This window comes from Chlorocebus sabaeus, chromosome 3 (assembly GCF_047675955.1).
Source record: "Chlorocebus sabaeus isolate Y175 chromosome 3, mChlSab1.0.hap1, whole genome shotgun sequence".
Lineage (NCBI taxonomy): Eukaryota > Metazoa > Chordata > Mammalia > Primates > Cercopithecidae > Chlorocebus > Chlorocebus sabaeus.
Genome location: NC_132906.1, coordinates 57,713,009 through 57,730,013, shown reverse-complemented (window position 1 = coordinate 57,730,013; position 17,005 = coordinate 57,713,009). Strand labels below are relative to the sequence as shown.

The window sequence follows — 17,005 nt, the reverse complement described above, 5'->3', positions numbered from 1 at the left end:
TACCTCCCCCTACTTTAGGTAAAATGCATATACAGCAAAGTACAGATTTTTTATGTACAATTCAATGAGTTTTTATAAATGTATATACCCGAGTAATAGCTACTCCTCTCCCAAAAACATATTGAACACTGTCATCACACCAACTGTGTTTTGGCCCAACTCTATAAATGCCCTTTCACTTTTCCACTGCCTTTCCACCTATCCTTAAAGACTCAACTGAAGCACTTCCTCCTTCAAAGCACAACCAAAATTCACTCATGTACCACCATCTAAATTTATTTACTATTTCTGAGACAGGGTCTCCCTCCATCACCCAGTCTAGTGTGCAGTGGTACAATCATGGCTCACTGCAGCCTCGAACTCCTGGGCTCAAGCAATCCTTCCCGTCTCAGCCTCTTGAGTAGCTAGGACTACTGGCACATACCGTGTCTGGCTAATTTTTTCCTTTTTTTTTTTTTTTTTTTTGGTAGAGATGGGATCTTACTTTGTTACCCAGGTTGGTCTCGTATCCCTGGCTGCATGCCTCAACATGTTGGGATTACAGGCGTGAGCCACTGCACCTGGCCTCTATCTAATCTACCACTTTTAAGGCCCAGCCATCATCATCCCACTGAACAACTACAGTGGGCACCTCACAAGTGTTTCTACCTCTATTCTTGCTTCCTTCCTCAATATATTACCCATAGAGTTGTCAGAGTGACCTTTTAAAATTATAAATCAAGGCAGGTCCCTGTCCTGCTTAAAACTCTCCAATGGCTTACCATTACATTTGCAATGAATCCAAATGCCTCTTCCTGTATCAAAAAGCCCCTACTTTGCTGACCTCATCTCATGCTACTTTCCCTATTACTTTCTATGCTCTGGCCTCTTGAACCTCCTTCCTGGTCCTACAACACAGCAAGATGTTCCTACTTTGAGGGACTCCACATTAATTACTTCTTCTGTTCTTCCCCACCACCTTTATGACAGGCTACTTTTGGTCATTCAGATCTCAACTTCGAAGTCACCTCCTCACAGAAGCCTCCCTGACAACAAAATCTAAAGTAGCTGCTCGGTCACTCCCTAACGCAAATCCTATTTTAATTCTCCACACAGCATCTATCATTGGTATTTATCATGATGTGTTTGTTATTTATCTCTTCTCACAATAACAGAAGCTCCATGACTACTACATTTATCAACAGCGTTCAATGCTTTAACTTCTGAACCCAGAACGGCATCCATCTCATTACAAGTAGATGCTTAACAAATGTTTTCTAAATAAACATGTTAACATAGATAATATATATTCATGTTATGCAAATGGAAATTGTGACTAGTATCCCAATACAAAATTTCCTGTAAAATATAAAGAGAATAAGAAAGCTATTGCTAGTTTTCAAACCTGATAAATCCTTCACAAGAAAAAGAGGAGGAAAGCAATGCGCCTTTAACTTGGAGCAAAAATAACATAAAACACAGGTTAAGGCAAAGTTTAACTCACATAAAGTTTAATCATCAAGTTAAGGAAAATATCAAAATGTTTGAGTTAGTGTATGACAGAGAAAATTTAGTTGCAAATCACACAGTATTTGGTGTTTCCATTATTGACAAGCTATGCTGCAGAAAGAGCAATCGCATTAAATCTTAGTTCATCAGGGTCACGCTCCATAAACTTCTTGCAAACTTCTATGGCATCCTATGGAGGGAAAAAAAAAAGTATGATTTTTCAATGTATAAGTGTTTTACTTATAAATGATAAACATTTATATTTTTCTAATTCATACTAATTTTATACTGCAAACTTCCTTTTCCAAATGAGAAATAAAGAACACCAGAAGAGTGAACAGCTGGGTGTCCTAATTTGCTTCATACAAAATTATAAGATATAGTAAGCGTTCTCTTGTTTTTTTTGAGACAGAGTCTTGCTCTGTCACCCAGGCTGCAGTGTAGTGGTGCAATCTCGGCTCACTGCAATCTCTGCCTCCCGGGTTCAAGCAATTCTCCTGTCTCAGCCTCCCTAGTAGTTGGGACTACAGTCGCACACCACCATGCCCAGCTAATTTCTGTGTTTTTAGTAGAGACAGGGTTTCACCATATTGGTCAGACTGGTATCGAACTCCTGACCTCAGGTGATCCACCCACCTCAGCCTCCCAAAGTACTGGAATTACAGCCGTGAGCCACTGTGCCTGGCCATAAGTGTTCTTAAAATGCTATTAAGAAACTTTTCACCTAAAAATCACATTTCATTGATTCTAAGCCACACAATTTATTCATGTTTTAAAATCCCTAAAATCAGGATCAAGATACAATTAATGGTATCCTGGATTTGATGAAATCTGGGATATAATGAGTAAGTCTTTCAATACTATTCTTGCCTTTTCAAATTTTACATTTGTTCATAGAGCTCTGAAAACCTCTTTATTTGTTGCAGATTTTTAACACTAATATAAATTTTCTTTCTGGATTTTCTAGAGAGAACAAGGATAAAGAAGTATCCAAATACAAAGAAAATGTTATACAAGTGACCTTTAGAGATGTTTTAAAGATGACAAAATATTAATAGCACTTAAGATGGGCCAACAAGTTTTACTGTTACCTCTAATAAAGTTTCATCACTAGTTTCACCATGGTTAATTGGAAATGGTTTCCGCCCATCTGTGGAAAACAGACAAACAATTGAATGCTTAGCTGTTTTTACAGGATAATGTACTTTCAACTTCCATTTTCCTCTTCCCTCAGTGAGGCGAGAAAAGTTAAAAGTCATTTTAAATAATATATCCTAAAACAAATGTTTTAAAGTGCTACCATGAATATTTTTTATTAAAGGTTATTAGTTAGAACTTTGCTTCCATATTTGAAAGCCTAAATTATCTTCATGAACAGAATTTATTACAATGCCGGCTTTCGTTTCCTGAAATTAATATGCAAAATTATTAAGTCAGTTTTTAAAAAATTATCACCCCAGCTTTTATCCTTAGAAATTTTAAAAACTTCTTTTTTCACTTTAAATAGGAAGATCTCAAGTAAGATCAACATGTTTAAAACAATGAAAGGGAGCCACATTGTCATGGCTTATACAATACTACTACTAATTGTGTACTACCAATGCAGTAATATAGAGGAATAATCCAAATAATCCAGGGTTATTTTACTGACCACCAAAATAACCAAATTCACAATCAACTTAAATAAACTAATACTTTATGAATATTATTTTTTTAAAAGTCCAGAATTATTTAAACTCATGCTAACCCAAAGTCAACTAACAGTTATATATCCAAATCCATAATCTCAGATGTCTTGTAAATGGCTCTTCATTAAGTTCAATCCATAAAACACATCCCCTTCTACAATTCCATGGTTTCTAACCATAATAAAAATTTCTGAATATACATATAGTAATAGACTTGGTTGTTAGATACTTTTCAAAAAATGAATGAAAATTAACACAGAAATAATCTCCATATAAAGTAATATTAATTTCTATAAATTATATCATCAGAATTTGTGATTCCTATTTTTGGACTAACATTGAGATAAATATTCAAAATCCTAAAGAAACTTATCCCTAAATTACAATGCCTGGGATGTAATTCCTAAAGTTTCTAAGAACATTTAGGAAACATTTTCCTGTAACTATATTACACATGACCACTTAATTATCCATATTTCTATGAACTTATACTATCTTTCTAAGTTGTAATATATATTTCTCAATAATATATCATAAAATGTCTTCTTAAAATATTATATTGTGGCAAATGCTTATTCTTCAATAGACTATTCTATATTTACAAGACTATCATATTCATTATGTGCCACCTCATTTTGTATTATTTTTTAATGTTTGCATAAAAGCAAAAGTGTAAGTAAACAACGTAGGCTGTTCCCTCCCTAACCAAATTATTAATTAATATATATTTTTTCCTTTTGTATTTTTCTTTCTTCTTTTTAATTTAGAGACAGGGTCTCACTTATATTCCCCAGGCTGAACTTGACCTCCTAGGTTCAAGCAATCCTCCTGCCTCAGCTTCCCAAGTAGCTGGGACTGCAGGCACATGCAACAGCACCTGGCTTAATATATGTATTTTCCTGGTTTCCATCATTTTTGTGTGTGTGTCATTCATGAGACTAAAGAGCTAATAAACTTAATTATGGCTGGGTGTGGTGGCTCACGCTTGTAATTCAAGAAGATTGCTTGAGGCCAGAAGTTCAACACCAGCCTGGGCAATACAGTGAGACCCCACCTTTACAAAGAATTAATAAATTAGCTAGGTATAGTGGCACAAGTCTGTAGTCCCAGCTATTTGGGAGGCTGAGGCAGAAGGATCACTTGAGCCCAGGAGTTCGAGGATGCGGCGAGCTATAATCATGCCACTGCACTCCAGCCTGGGTGACAAAGTGAGACTCTGTCTCTAAAAAAATAAAATAATAACATAAAATAAAAACAAAAAATGGCAGTGAGCAATTTTCCTTCGAATGCAGCTGTTTAAAGTAACATATAATTAATTTCAATTATTATAGACTAAGATTATTAAACAATTGATTCTGAAATGTCGAAACTGTACAGTCTATTTTTATAATAGCAGTATAGAACAAAGATTAATTATGATTCTTACTGTTATTCTGTCCACGGGCCAAATCCAGCCTTCAGTATATTTTTAAAGCCTGCTTTAAGCTACGACTGGTTTTTACGTAGCCCACAAAACCTAAAATATTTACTACTTGGTCCTTTACAGAAAAATTTTGCCACAACAATAAAACGTAAAATTTGCTGTTGTTCCAAACACCACTACCACAAAACTGTCACTTGCCAACAACTTTGGATGTAATTTCAGTAAATGCATACTGTGCAGAAGAATCCATGAGGCTCAGAGACTGTCACACTTACAGGCCCCTTCTAAAAGAGGCAGGAAAACGCTGCACCTTTTACATGGGTCATGTAACCTAAAAACCCCAGTCCAAATGGGTTATGCCACTTCCAGGCTGGACAGGGAAGATAATAGTGGCCTGACGTTTTGGTTGTAACTAGCCAATTCATTCAGAACTTGTTTTTTGCATAGTTTGATCACAAGCGCTCAGAGAAAGGTGACAACAGAGTTGTACAAGAGACAAGCGACAAACACCATGATATGCTTTTTGGTGCAGATAACCAAGTATCAGCTACTGTCAAATACCCAAGAACAGCCAACGACATGAATGATGGAGCTTAAAAAACAGAGACTATACAGAAATAAAAACTTTTTTTTTTTTTTTGAGATGGAGTCTCACTCTGTCGCCCAGGCTGGAGTGCAGTCGCTCGATCTCGGCTCACTGCAAGCTCTGCCTCCCAGGTTCACGCCATTCTCCTGCCTCAGCCTCCTGAGTAGCTTGGACTACAGGTGCCCACCACCATGCCCGGCTAATTTTTTGAATTTTTAGTAGAGATGGGGTTTCACCGTGTTAGCTAGAATGGTTTCGATCTCCTGACTTCGTGATCCGCCCGCCTCGGCCTCCCAAAATGCTAGGATTACAGGCATGAGCCACCATGCTCGGCCACAGAAATAAAAACTTTTAAAAATGTACAGACTTAAAAAACAGAGATTATACAGAAATAAAAACTTTTTAAAAACGTACAGGCATGCCTGAGAGATATTGTGGGTTAGCTTCCAGAATACCACAGTAAAGCAAATATCACAATAAACTGAGTCACACAAATTTTTTTGTTTCCTAGTGCATATAAAAATTATGTTTATATGACTCTGTAGTCTATTAGGTGTACGTTAGCATTATATCTAAGAAAACAATGTACATACCTTAATTTAAAAAAACACTTTATTCCTAAAAATGCTAATGATCATCTCGGCCTTCAGCAAGTTGCCATATTTTTGCTGATGGAGCGGCTTGCTTTAATGTTGATATCTCCTGACTGATCAGGACGGTGGTTGCTGAAGGTTGGGGTGGTTGTGAAAATTTCCTAAAATAAGACAATAATGAAGTTTGCCACATTTGACTCTTTTAGGAAAGAGTTCTTTGTAGCATATGATGCTGCTTGACAGCATTTTACCCACAGGAGAACTTCTTCCAAAAATGTTGTCAATCCTCTCAAATTCTGCTGCTGCTTTACCAACTAAATTTGTGTAATATTCCAAATCCTCTGTGGTTTGTGGTCATTTTAACACTGTTCATGACTTCTTTATTAGGAGTAGATTCTATCTCAAGAAATCAGTTTATTTGCTCACCTATAAGAAGCAACTCCTTACTTGTTCAAGCTTTATCATGAGATTGCAGCAGTTCAGTCACATCTTCAGGCTCCCCTTCTAATTCTAGTTTTCTTGCTATTTTCATGATATCCGCAGTTACTTCCTCCAATGAAGTCTTAAACCCCCAAAATCATCCATGAGGATTGGAACCAGCTTCTTCCAAACTCCCGCTAATGTTGATATTTTGAGCTCTTCCCATAAATCATGAATGTTCTTAATGGCATCTAGAATGGTGAATCCTTTCCAGGAAGTTTTCAACTTAATATTCTCAGATCCATCAAAGGAATAACTATGGCAGCTATAGTGTCGCAAATTGTATTTCTTAAATAACAAGAAATGAAAGTCTAAATGATTCCGTGATCCATGGCTGCAGAATGGATGCTGTGTTAGCAGAAATGAAAATATTAATCTCCCTGTACATATATCTATATCAGACTTCCTGGATTACCAGGTGCATTGTCAATTAGCAGTAATATTTTCAAAGGAATCCTTTTCTGAGCAGTACGTCTCCACAGAGGGCTTAAGATATTCAGCAAACCATGTTATAAACAGATATACTATCATCCAGGCTCCATTGTTCCATTTATAGAGCATAGGCAGAGAAGATTTAGTATCATTCTTAAGGACCCTAAAATCTTCTGAATATCAAATGAGCATTGGTTTCAACTGAAAATCACCATCTGCATTAACAAGAGAATCAGACTGTGCTTTGAAGCTTTGAAGGCAGACATTGATATCTCCTCCCTAGCTACGGAAGTCCTAGATGGCATCTTCTTCCCAAGAGAAGGTTCGTCATCTACATGGAAAATCTGTTGTTTATGTAGCCACCTTCATGGAAGAGCTGAGCTTGATCTTCCAGATAACTTGCATCTTCTCCATCAGCACGTGCTGCTTCACCATGCACTTTTATGTTATGGAGATTACTTCTTTCCTTAAACCTCATGAACCAACTGCTAGCTTCAGACTTTTCTTCTGTAGCTTCCTCAACTCTCTCAGCCTTAACAGAACTGAAAGAGGTAGGGCCTTGCTCTGGATTAGGCTTAAGAAAATGTTGTAGCTAGTTTGATCTTCTATCCAGACCCCTCAAACTTTCTCCATATCAGCAATAATGCTGTTTTGCTTTCTTGTCATTCATGTGTTCACTGGAGCAGCACTTTTAATTTCCTTCAAGAACTTTTCCTTTGCATTCACAACTTGGCTTATTGTTTCGCACAAGAGGCCTAGCTATCAGACTATCCTGGCTTTCAACATGCCTTCCTCACTAAGCTTAATCATTTTTAGTTTTTGCCTTAAAGTGAGAGACGTGTGACTTCAATGCTTAGATGCCTTTGTAGGGTTATTATCTGGCCTCATTTCAATATTATTGTGTCTCAGGGAATAGAGAGGTCCAAAGAGAGAGAAAAAGATGGGGAAATGGCCAGTTAATGGAGCAGTCAGAACACATACATGAAATCGATTAAGTTTGCCATCGTATATGGGTATAGTTTGTGGCATCCCAAAACAATCACTGTAGTAATATCAAAGATCACTGATCACAGATACCATAACAGATATAATAACACGTTTGAAATGTTGTTAGAATTACCAAAGTGTGACACAGAAACACAAAGTGAGCACATGCTGTTGGAAAAAATGGTGCCAATAAGCTTGCTCAAAAAAAGATTGTCATAAACCTTCAATTGGTAAAAAAAAATAAAATATATGAAAAGTACAGTTAAATGAGGTATTCCTGTATTATTACTATCCTTAAAATGAGGAAATTCTACACACATAAAAGAAGAACAGAATGCCATATTTTCAAATGCTATGAAAACTCAGAGAACAGAAGAACTCTTAACAATTAAAACCATGGGCTGTGTGCAGTGGCTCATGCCTATAATCCCAGCACTTGGAAGGCTAAAGCAGGAGGATCACTTGAGCCCAGGAGTTTAAGACCAGCCTGGGCAACACAGCAAGACCCCAATTTACAAAAAAAAAAATAATTAGTCAGGCATGGTGGCACAGGCCTATAGTCCCAGCTACTCAGGAGGCTGTGGCAAGGGGATTGCTTGAGCCCAGGATATCAAGGCTGCAGTTTGAAGGGGTTCCTTTCAAAGGCCAAGTCTGCAGTAATTTGAGCATAAAAATACATGATATCATGGATTATAATCATTTAAGTAAGAGAGGAATCCATGAGTCCATTCTGATTATAAACGAATGAATGAGAGGAAAAGGAAAGATTCTAATGTTGGAGGAATTTTTTTTAATTGCCATTTGGCAATAGTCATAATGATAATCCAGTCAAGAATAATCAATGGATGCAAACTCTGGGGGATAAAAGCTTGATGAACAACTGCATGACATACTTATTAACTTTATTGTGAAGAAACTACCTAAAAGTGACTAAACATCACCAGTAATGGGGCAAATTGACATCATGTGCCTCTTGATATGATGCACTGAGAAGAACGTAGCATTATTTCTGTAGTATTCCTGCCAAAAATGTGTAAATCATGAGGATAAATCAGATGGCCTAAATTGGAGGATAAACTCGAAGTAACTGCCCTATACTCTTAAAATAAATGTTACAGCCATGAAAGACAAGAAAGCATTCTGAGGAACTGTTTCAGATTAAAGGAGAAAAAGAAACATAACGAATTCAACACATAATCCGGGATTGGCTCCTGAATAGAGGGCATTATTGTGATAATCAGGAAAATTGTAATGGTATCTGTGGATTAGGTAATACTGGATCAATGTTATAATTTCCTGATTTTGATATTCATACTATAGTTATGTAGGAGAGTATCCACTTGTTTTGAGAAAATACAGAAGTTTTAAAGATAATGGGGCATCATGTCCAACTTGTTTTCAAACAGTTCAGAAATATGAATTGAATCTGGATAATCTGCGGGAGGTTGTATGGGAGCTCTGTATACTATTTCTGTAACTTCTATGACCATTTTAAATTATTTCAAAATAAAATTTCTAAAACTGCTTCAAAGTATTCCTGTTACTTCAGGTAGACAATAATTTATTATTAAAATGGTGTTTTAATCTTTGTTGAATAAGTTCCAAATCCACCTCTAAATCCAAATGCTCTACTCTATATCCATAAGGAGTTGTTATATCTATTTTAAAATATGTACTTCTTCCCCTTTACATATGAAAGAAACTATATGAGGCCCCAAGGAAAAGGAAGGGGTGATAACAAAGGAGAAATAACTCAATCCTTTTCATTGGTTAACCTTACAATTTATTAGAGTAGGGAATTAATACATTAAAGACTACCACCATTCTCTGTTAAATATAGATATCCTATAGAAATTAACTTGCACCATGTCTACAATCATACAGCCTTATTTTTAAAAGGAAAGTTACAGTCATCTCTTCGTATCTGTGGGGCACTGGTTCCAGGACCCTGGCCCCATCTCATACCAAAATTTTGAGATGTTCAAGTCCCTTGACATACTCTACCTAAATGGTATAGTATTTTCATATAACCTACGCAATTCCAAATACTTTAAATCATCCCTAGATTATTTATCATATGTAATACAATACAAATGCTATGTAAATAGTTGTTATATTGTTTTCAAACTTTGTTTTTTATTGTTGTATTGGTATTTAATTTTCTAATATTTTCAATCCACAGATGGTTCAATCTATCAACGCAAGAACCCACAGAAAGCCAATTGTACTTTGAAATGACTTCTTTCTTAAAAGTTATATAATGTCTTTTCTTTTTTTTTTTTTTTTAAGAGATGAAGTCTTGCCATGTCACCAGAAGTGCAGAAGTGTAGTGGCTGTTCACAGGTGCAATCATAGCACACTATAGCCTCAAACTCTTATGACTTCTTATTCTTTTCCATAAGACCTTCTCGAGTTTTAAAAAAGCCAAATTAACAACAAAAAAGAGAAGTTCTTTTCAGTAATTCTAGATACTGTGAGTTTGGGTTCTATTACCTCTCATTTGCTGTCTATATATTACCTTGTCACATTAATTTTAAGTTATATAAAGGTAGAAGAGTTTTGAAAGAACACAGATTGTGACTGTAAATGTGATCCATCAAATTTAGGTGGATTTTGTGTTTGGAATATTAGCAACAGATCGCATACTTTATTAAAAAGAAATGGCCCAAGCAATCCTGCCTCAGCTTCCCACTACAGGAAGTGGGACTACAGGAACATACCACTGTGCCCAGTGCTAATCTCTTAATCACTGTTTTCTACCCACTAACTCAATACTCCTCTTGCTCAATATTCCTTTTGAATTTATTATCTCCGCATCAGAGTTACTGCCAGTGTCCTTTGCAACGAATCAGCAACTGCCCATCTTTGCACTGTACCTATTACTGCTCTGACATCTCAAAGATCATGGCTATTCTTTACCAGTCTGAAATTATTTAAACTCATTTTAAAAATCTAATTTCCAATAGGCTTCTGATTTTCCATCAGGTCATTCTTCTTGATAAAGAATATCTAAAACAAACAAGACCTCAGTAGTTCTGCCTTTCTTTTATGAAGTTCTTACTTCAAACCAATTTTAAAATCCTTTTGTGTTGATCTTGGCATGCTCCAAAAGAGATCATTCTTCATATGTAGCTTACCCTTGATATATCTCCTTCCTTCTAACTGCCCTTTTAGCCTCTGAGCCAAGAGAGCTATCTAACCAGTAAAACCCAGTTTTGTTTTGTTTTTTTTAAGACAACTCTTTCCTTCTCATTAAGATCATTAGAAAGGTTTTCTTTTGGTTTAAATATATTTTAGATGTTATTATTTCCTCTATACGTCTCTCATTCGGAAAGTCACAATCACATTTATAGTTTCTGGTTATGAATCATACATATCTTTGCTCTGGCCAAATCTACTTTCTTGAAGTCAACAGAATGTGTCTGTTAAGTCCCAGCACTCTCTTTACCTCCTCTTCCACTAGTTATTAATTACTACTCACAATTCAGAGTAGAAAATCTGCTTCCAGCAACCACCCAGACATCTGAAGTCCCCAGTCACCATTATACTTTATCTCTGCAGATTTTATAGACTGAATTAGCAAGGCACATCTTCCAAACTGTCCTGCAGGTCCATTATATACTACCAAAACAATGACTTCTTTTCATTTAAGTTTTATGACTCCTCAAATCACTCTACTATTGTAGACAACCCTCAGGGTTGCACATTTTTATAAATATTATGTTCTTTCTTTTCCTTGTTCCCTTTGATAGGGCCATTTCTTTTTAATAAAGTATGCGATCTGTTGCTAATATTCCAAACACAAAATCCACCTAAATTTGATGGATCACATTTACAGTCACAATCTGCGTCCTTTCAAAACTCTTCTACCTTAAAAAACTTACAATTAATGTGACAAGGTAATATATAGACAGCAAATGAGAGGTAATAGAACCAAAATTCACGGTATCTAGAATTACTGAAAAGAACTTCTCTTTTGTTGTTAATTTGGCTTTTTTAAAACTCAAGATGGTCTTATGGAAAAGAATAAGTCATAATAAGTATTGTATACCAATTATGAAAAAATTACAAGAAGTTTATTCTGAGTAAATTATCTAAAATTATGTGATCTCCTCCAACATATCATGAAATAGTCCACTGAAAGGTAAACTTAAAAGAAAAAAGTACAGGTATCAGCCAAAATACCAAGTAACTAATCATGGGTACTCTGACACATGCCTGAAGAAACCAATGCCAGAAAACAAAGGCTTCTGTAAAGTCTTTAAAAAATTACAGGAACGCTACAAAACCCTGAAAACTAGTGACACTCATTACTGAAAACAAAGCCCAATCATTATGACTATTACTCTATCCTTTTTTTTTTTTTTTTTTTTTGAGACGGAGTTTCGCTCTTGTTGCCCAGGCTGCAGTACAATGGCGCCATCTTGTCTCACTGCAACCTCCGCCTCCCATGTTCAAGCGATTTTCCTGCCTCAGTCTCCCGAGTAGTTGGGATCACAGGCATGTGCCACCATGCCCGGCTATTTTTGCATTTTTAGTAGAGACTGGGTTTCTCCATGTTGGTCAGGCTGGTCTCAAACTCCCGACCTCAGGTGATCTGCCTGCCTCAGCCTCCCAAATATTACACTATCTTTCAAAACTAAAGGTTGTTCAGCCAGATATTGATGATAGCCCACTCAATAATTTCGTAACAACTGCCAGAGTGATTTGCAGAAGTTCCCTGTAATGGTTTTTACTTTCTTGCTTTGCTAAAATGTGAAGATGGTACGCAAACCTTTTTGAATTAAAAGTTGCTTAAACATAAAGTAACATTTTTCTAGCAAACTATCTTAAAAGGAAAACTGTCACTATGTCAAATCAATTTTATAGGCAATCAGTTAATTTAAGTAAACACAATAAATATCAATAGTCCTGTTTATCATAAGTAGAGACTTTCCCATTTACCATTTCTCTCCCCAGGACAAATTAAAATAGTTCTTACCTAATTCATAGAGATGCCCATCTACATGAACTAATGCAATAAAATGAAGATCTACTTTTTCATCTATATTTGGTGCCTGGAATAGGAGGGAAAAAATAGGTATTATATACATTAGTAGTCAAACAAATCAGTCATGTATATATAAACACATACAAATAACATCAAGTTATAAAAGAAAACATTTATCCAATATAATTCAAGGCTTAATGTTTGGTATAATGGACAAAGAGGGACCATGCCTGTGTTTGCGACAATGTGTTCATTTATCAGCAAGGAAAACAGTGACTAAAAGTACAACTTTCTTAATCTCAACTATCTAAAAACCAAAAATTGTGTTCACCTTAGAAGCCTCAGCATTTAGCACAATGCCTGGTATACAGCATATGCACAATGCATACTTATTGAATGAAATGAATACATGAACTGATATGTATGAGTTTTTAAAATTTGAAATAAGAAAGTTAAAATATTTTTACGCCTAACAGTTTAAAGAAACCCTTTTCGAGTTAAATTTTAAGATGTCAAAAGAGATGTTCCCTTAAAGACTTGAACTCGATAATCTGATGTTTTAACAGTGCAGTGTAAACAGTCTTTGCGTAAAAGAAGCATTTGAACTCACTCTAGATTTTAAACGTTTAAAAATGAATACATGCAGGAAAATAGCCCAGGCGATTAAAAGGAAGGGAAAAAAGAACAAATTAAAGTACAATTCACAGTAGCCTACGATTTTTCTCTTGCTTTGATGCTTAATAAACAATTTGAAATTAAGACTACATCTACGTTTCTTTAGCTTACCAATCAATTTGCCTGAGAAATATCTACATTTCTAAGGCATTCGAATAACATACACAAAGTCGATACATTGATTAACTGGCACTTTCTATGATATGTAGTAACTATACAGCTAATATTAATATGAGTTAGCTATACATCAAATCTAAATGGTTTGAAATGAAGTACAATCACTGTTAAATATGCAAGTAGAGCACAAATTTTAAAGGAAAGTTTTCAAAAGGCATAAATCAAATTATATCTCAGATTACTTAATATCCTTGCAGTAACAGATAGTATCTTAACTAAAAAATTACATTCTTTTCATCCTCAAGTAACTATATATTTTCAAGTGGTTGTAATATAAAGTTTTCTGATGCAGATATTGAAAGGTACAGAATAAATATTACTATCTCGGATTTACAGAATGTTTCTAAAATATTTATATATACAGTGTCTCACCTAATCTCACATTATTCTTCAGAGGTTATTTCCCTCAAATTATGAATGGAAGAAATTCAACATAAACTGATGTGGCAAGCCAGTTCTTCTAGCGTCACTCTAGAACTACAGAATTCCACAGGTGTTAGCAATCAGGGTTATCTAGTTTTACTGTTGCTCCAATACCGCACTTCTCCATCTTGTGGTAGCCCCTCTAATGTCAGAGGCTCCTCCACTAGGTTTTGAGGCAGTCCATTCCATTGTTAGACAGTTTTGTTAGAATTTTCCCTCATACTGAGGCTAAATATGTCTCCTTGTATTTTCCATCATCTTAGAAAAAAGTCTAATCCCTCCTGAACATATTTCTCCAAATATGTGAAGACACTGATAATGAGTTCCCCTACTTTCCTGGTCAGGGAATCAAAAAATATTAGTGGCCACACAATCTAATATCTCCACTTATAAATAATCAGAAGAGAAACCAATTTTTCAAGTCTAAACCTAGGCAATTATATAAACGGTAACTTTAATTCTATAACAAAAAGGTTATAATGAATTATTCATTCAACTAGAAAACAGTCTTGTCTTTACTCATTTTAAGACAATTTTCCAACAGGATATGAAATACTCTAAATCTTATAAACTTTATGAGTTCATAAATTATTAGTTACCTTAATATCATCTCTTCTTAAGAATTACACATTTTGGCCGGGCGCGGTGGCTCAAGCTTGTAATCCCAGCACTTTGGGAGGCCGAGACGGGCGGATCACGAGGTCAGGAGATCGAGACCATCCTGGCTAACACGGTGAAACCCCGTCTCTACTAAAAAGTACAAAAAACTAGCCGGGCGAGGTGGCGGGCGCCTGTAGTCCCAGCTACTCTGGAGGCTGAGGCAGGAGAATGGCGTAAACCCGGGAGGTGGAGCTTGCAGTGAGCTGAGATCCAGCCACTGCACTCCAGCCTGGGCGACAGAGCCAGACTCCATCTCAAAAAAAAAAAAAAAAAAAAGAATTACACATTTTATAGCTTCTATGTTTCATACTGTGCCAGTAAATACAACCATGCTAGAGGTAAAAGTAGTACAACTGGAGTCAGAGAACTGAATATGGACCCAATCCCTGTAAGCCTCGGGTTTCTTATCCATCTCAAGGTTTAAATGAGCTGCATGAAAGTACTTTGTAAACTGTTAAGTGTTATATAAACCTTATATATTACCCCAATAATAACACTATAGTATCGCAAATGTAAGCAATTACCAAATGTAGTGACTCAAAATTGTGCATCATTGTACCTTTAACCTAAAAGTGCATACTAAAAACACAAAATTCTAAAGAGGGTATGAAAAGCCTTCAAACTATTATAAAAGATAAGCAAAGCTCAAAACTTCTAAGCCTTCCACAAAACCTCAGAACCTGTGATAAGCCTTTTCCTTCGGTCAGCTTCAATTAGTCTCAGAGTCTAAAAATCTGTAATTATTTACCTGCTTAAAATTATTCCACTAAAAAGAAAAATAAATAAAAAGCAAATTTCAGCAAGTCTTGTTTCAAAAAACGACCAAGAAATAACTACATGAAGGGCAAAAAAAAAAAAAAGCTATAGATTGGATTTTTTTTTTCCTTCATATATCCGTATATATGAAGGAAAAATTAAAATTCCTCTTTACATCCAACCACCACTTTGGCTTTGAAGCTGCCTCCTGATATTGACACTTCAAAGATGTAGTATGACTATTCTTACATGTCTCTATCTACTGATGAGGATCCCACTCTTTTAGTATAAACAGTACCACTGACTTCCAATCAATTAGTTTTGATACATATAATCCCCAATTTAGAATGCAACACTTAGTTAACTCAGAGAAATAAAAAGTGATAACAAATCAATTAGATATAAATTAAATACTAAATATAAACATCACATTAAAATACACACTAAATTTAATGCGTAATTGTTTAGCACTTAATATATACCAGGCACTGTTCTAAATGTTTTATATGTATCAAATAATTAATCATCATACTGGTTGAGCATCCCAAATCCAAAAATCTGAAATCTGAAATGCTCCAAAACCCCAAACTTTTTGAGCACCAACAAGATGTTCAAAGAAAATGCTAACTGCAGCATTGTGGATTTCAAATATTCTGGCTTGAGATACTCAACCAGGTAAGTCTAATATAAATAATCCAACCAAAATCCAAAACACTTCTCATCCCAAGCATTTTGGATAAGACATACTCAACCTGTATAAACCCAATAAGGGCCGGGCGCGGTGGCTCAAGCCTGTAATCCCAGCACTTTGGGAGGCCGAGATGGGTGGATCACGAGGTCAGGAGATCGAGACCATCCTGGCTAACACGGTGAAACCCCATCTCTACTAAAAATACAAAAAAAATTAGCCGGGCGTGGTGGCAGGCGCCTGTAGTCCCAGCTACTCGGGAGGCTGAGGCAGGAGAATGGCGTGAACCCAGGAGGCGGAGCTTGCAGTGAGCCGAGATAGTGCCACTGCACTCCAGCCTGGGCGACAGAGCAAGACTCCGCCTCAAAAAAAAAAAAAAAAAAAAAAAAAAAAACCCAATAAGGTACATAATATGATTATGCCCATCTTACTCTCAGGAAAACTGAGGCACAGAAGCATTAAGTAACATGCTCTAGGTCATATAGCTAGTAAGTGGTAGAATCTGGATTCAAACCCAGGCAGTGTGCTTCTAGAATCCATGTTATTTACTACTATGCTATAAAATATTCAAAGCTATAAGGCAATGGAATTAATATGGAGCCAAGATCAACATTATATAAAAGCATATAAAACAGGAAATGCCAAATTTTATATGTTCATTTATATGTGGAACATTTTTAAGTAGAAAAGAAATAATTCACATTAGAATTGGATCAATTGTGCTCGTGACAGAATTTACACCTTTAAGATTCTACCCTGGTCATCTAATTCACCTTGTATCTCTCACTGTGCCAAATGGCATATGGCACAGTAGAGAAGCAACAAATATCAAACGGATGAATGAATAAAAATGAAGAATGTCATGACCCAATGAGGATAGTGAAACAGAAAGAGAGAGATGCCAGTTTGTTGATACTCAGTACAAATGGAGAAGTATTTGATGATCATACTGATATTTG

At 35.8% G+C, this 17,005-nt stretch overlaps 1 protein-coding gene across 4 annotated transcripts in view; it reads right to left on the bottom strand.

Annotated features, from left to right (window-relative positions):
• Window positions 1-1,462: 1,462 nt before the first annotated feature.
• Window positions 1,463-17,005, bottom strand: part of UCHL3 (ubiquitin C-terminal hydrolase L3) — a 58,373-nt gene continuing 42,830 nt past the window's right edge. For 3 of the 4 annotated variants that reach the window (XM_073014402.1, XM_073014404.1, XM_073014407.1), the window contains 3 exons: window positions 12,659-12,734; window positions 2,580-2,638; window positions 1,463-1,678 (listed from right to left, as the gene is read on the bottom strand). In XM_073014402.1, the coding sequence (XP_072870503.1) occupies window positions 1,595-1,678; window positions 2,580-2,638; window positions 12,659-12,734 (219 nt within the window). In that variant the 3' untranslated portion in view covers window positions 1,463-1,594. The remainder of the gene's footprint in view (window positions 1,679-2,579; window positions 2,639-12,658; window positions 12,735-17,005) is intronic. The other variant, XM_073014405.1, reaches the window with a different exon arrangement.